The sequence below is a fragment of the Hipposideros armiger genome, unplaced genomic scaffold (genome assembly GCF_001890085.2).
Source record: "Hipposideros armiger isolate ML-2016 unplaced genomic scaffold, ASM189008v1 scaffold_461, whole genome shotgun sequence".
NCBI classification, from domain to species: Eukaryota; Metazoa; Chordata; class Mammalia; order Chiroptera; family Hipposideridae; genus Hipposideros; species Hipposideros armiger.
This window is the reverse complement of record NW_017731811.1, coordinates 527726-528858: the sequence shown is the minus strand read 5'-3', so window position 1 is coordinate 528858 and position 1133 is coordinate 527726. Positions and strand designations below refer to the sequence as shown.

Here is a 1133-nt window from a genome sequence, read left to right as displayed (position 1 = left end):
TGCTGGCAGCCCGCTGGCCCAGGTCCCCCCGGGCTCCTTACCCCGGCAGGTGCGCCAGAGGCCCGAGTGCGAGCTCAGAGGCTCGAGCTCGCTGCGATTGGCGCCCCCCACGCTGTCCTGCGCCCCCAGGCCGCCGCGTTCCAGCCGCTCCGTGTCGATGATGTACCAGAAGTCCGTGCCGATGGCGACCGCCAGGAGCACGAAGCTGAGCGCCCCGGCCAGCGCCGCCGCGCCCGCCAGCGCGCTCAGAGACACCCGCATCGCCCGGCGCCCAGCTCCACCGCCCGTGCAGCTCGGCCGGGGTCTGGAGCCCTCTCTCCGCCCCTGGCTCCGCCCCTTAGAGCCTCACCTGCGGCCTCGCACCTGCACGCCCTCCTCCCTGAAACCCCCTCACCTGCGCCCTCAGGCGCCACCCCAGCCGAAATCCCACCGCAGCCCTCCACTCCCAGCCCAAGCGCACCCTCTCGTCTCACTCCTCACTTCTCCCTCCAAGCCCCTCCGTTACTCTCCACGAACCCCTAGCTGTTGCCCGCTCTGTCCTGCCTCTCCCTTTCCGCCCCAACCCTTCTTTGCTCTCCCCACACCACCTCCTCAACCCCCCACTTCCAGTCTGATGTTCCAGGAGTCCCCCCAGGCCTGTCCTATCACAGTTCCTCCTCCCCGATGGGTCCGTGTACCCCCCCACCCAGGTGCCCAGCCTGGCAACGCCTGGAGACTGGGTTGTGTGGAGGCAGGAAGGGAGGAGACGTTCCCACAAACTGGGGAGTAAGAAGGGGCGCTGCAGGCAGGACAGTCCCACCTGGGGCTTGCAGATAATCTTGAATTAGCCCCTCTCTGTCCAGCTCCAATTACCCTTCCTCTAAAGTTCACCCTCATTTGATTTTTCTAGGCTAGCTACAGAGGGAAAAGGCAGATTCTTTTTTTTTTTTTTTAAGATTTTATTGGGGGGTTGGGGGAGGGGAACAGCGTTGGGGAATCGTGGAAGGGGAACCGACAAGTTGCTGTCCTTTTGTTCTTCAGTCCAGTTGCGGAGGACGTCGGTTCACTGGCCCATTACGTATTGGTATTATGACCATTACGCTCTTCCGGGCTGAGGCAGTTGGTTGCTGGCCATTTGACAGCCGCTCCCAGCA

General features: G+C 63.3%; 1 protein-coding gene across 1 annotated transcript in view; it reads right to left on the bottom strand.

Moving 5' to 3' along the window:
- TMEM114 (transmembrane protein 114) overlaps window positions 1-261 on the bottom strand; it is a gene marked incomplete at its 3' end in the record, with an annotated part of 7942 nt that extends 7681 nt beyond the window's left edge. Inside the window, exon 1 of the mRNA XM_019666128.1 lies at window positions 42-261. Coding sequence (XP_019521673.1) covers window positions 42-261 — 220 coding nt within the window. The remainder of the gene's footprint in view (window positions 1-41) is intronic.
- Between the last annotated feature and the right edge of the window lie 872 nt (window positions 262-1133).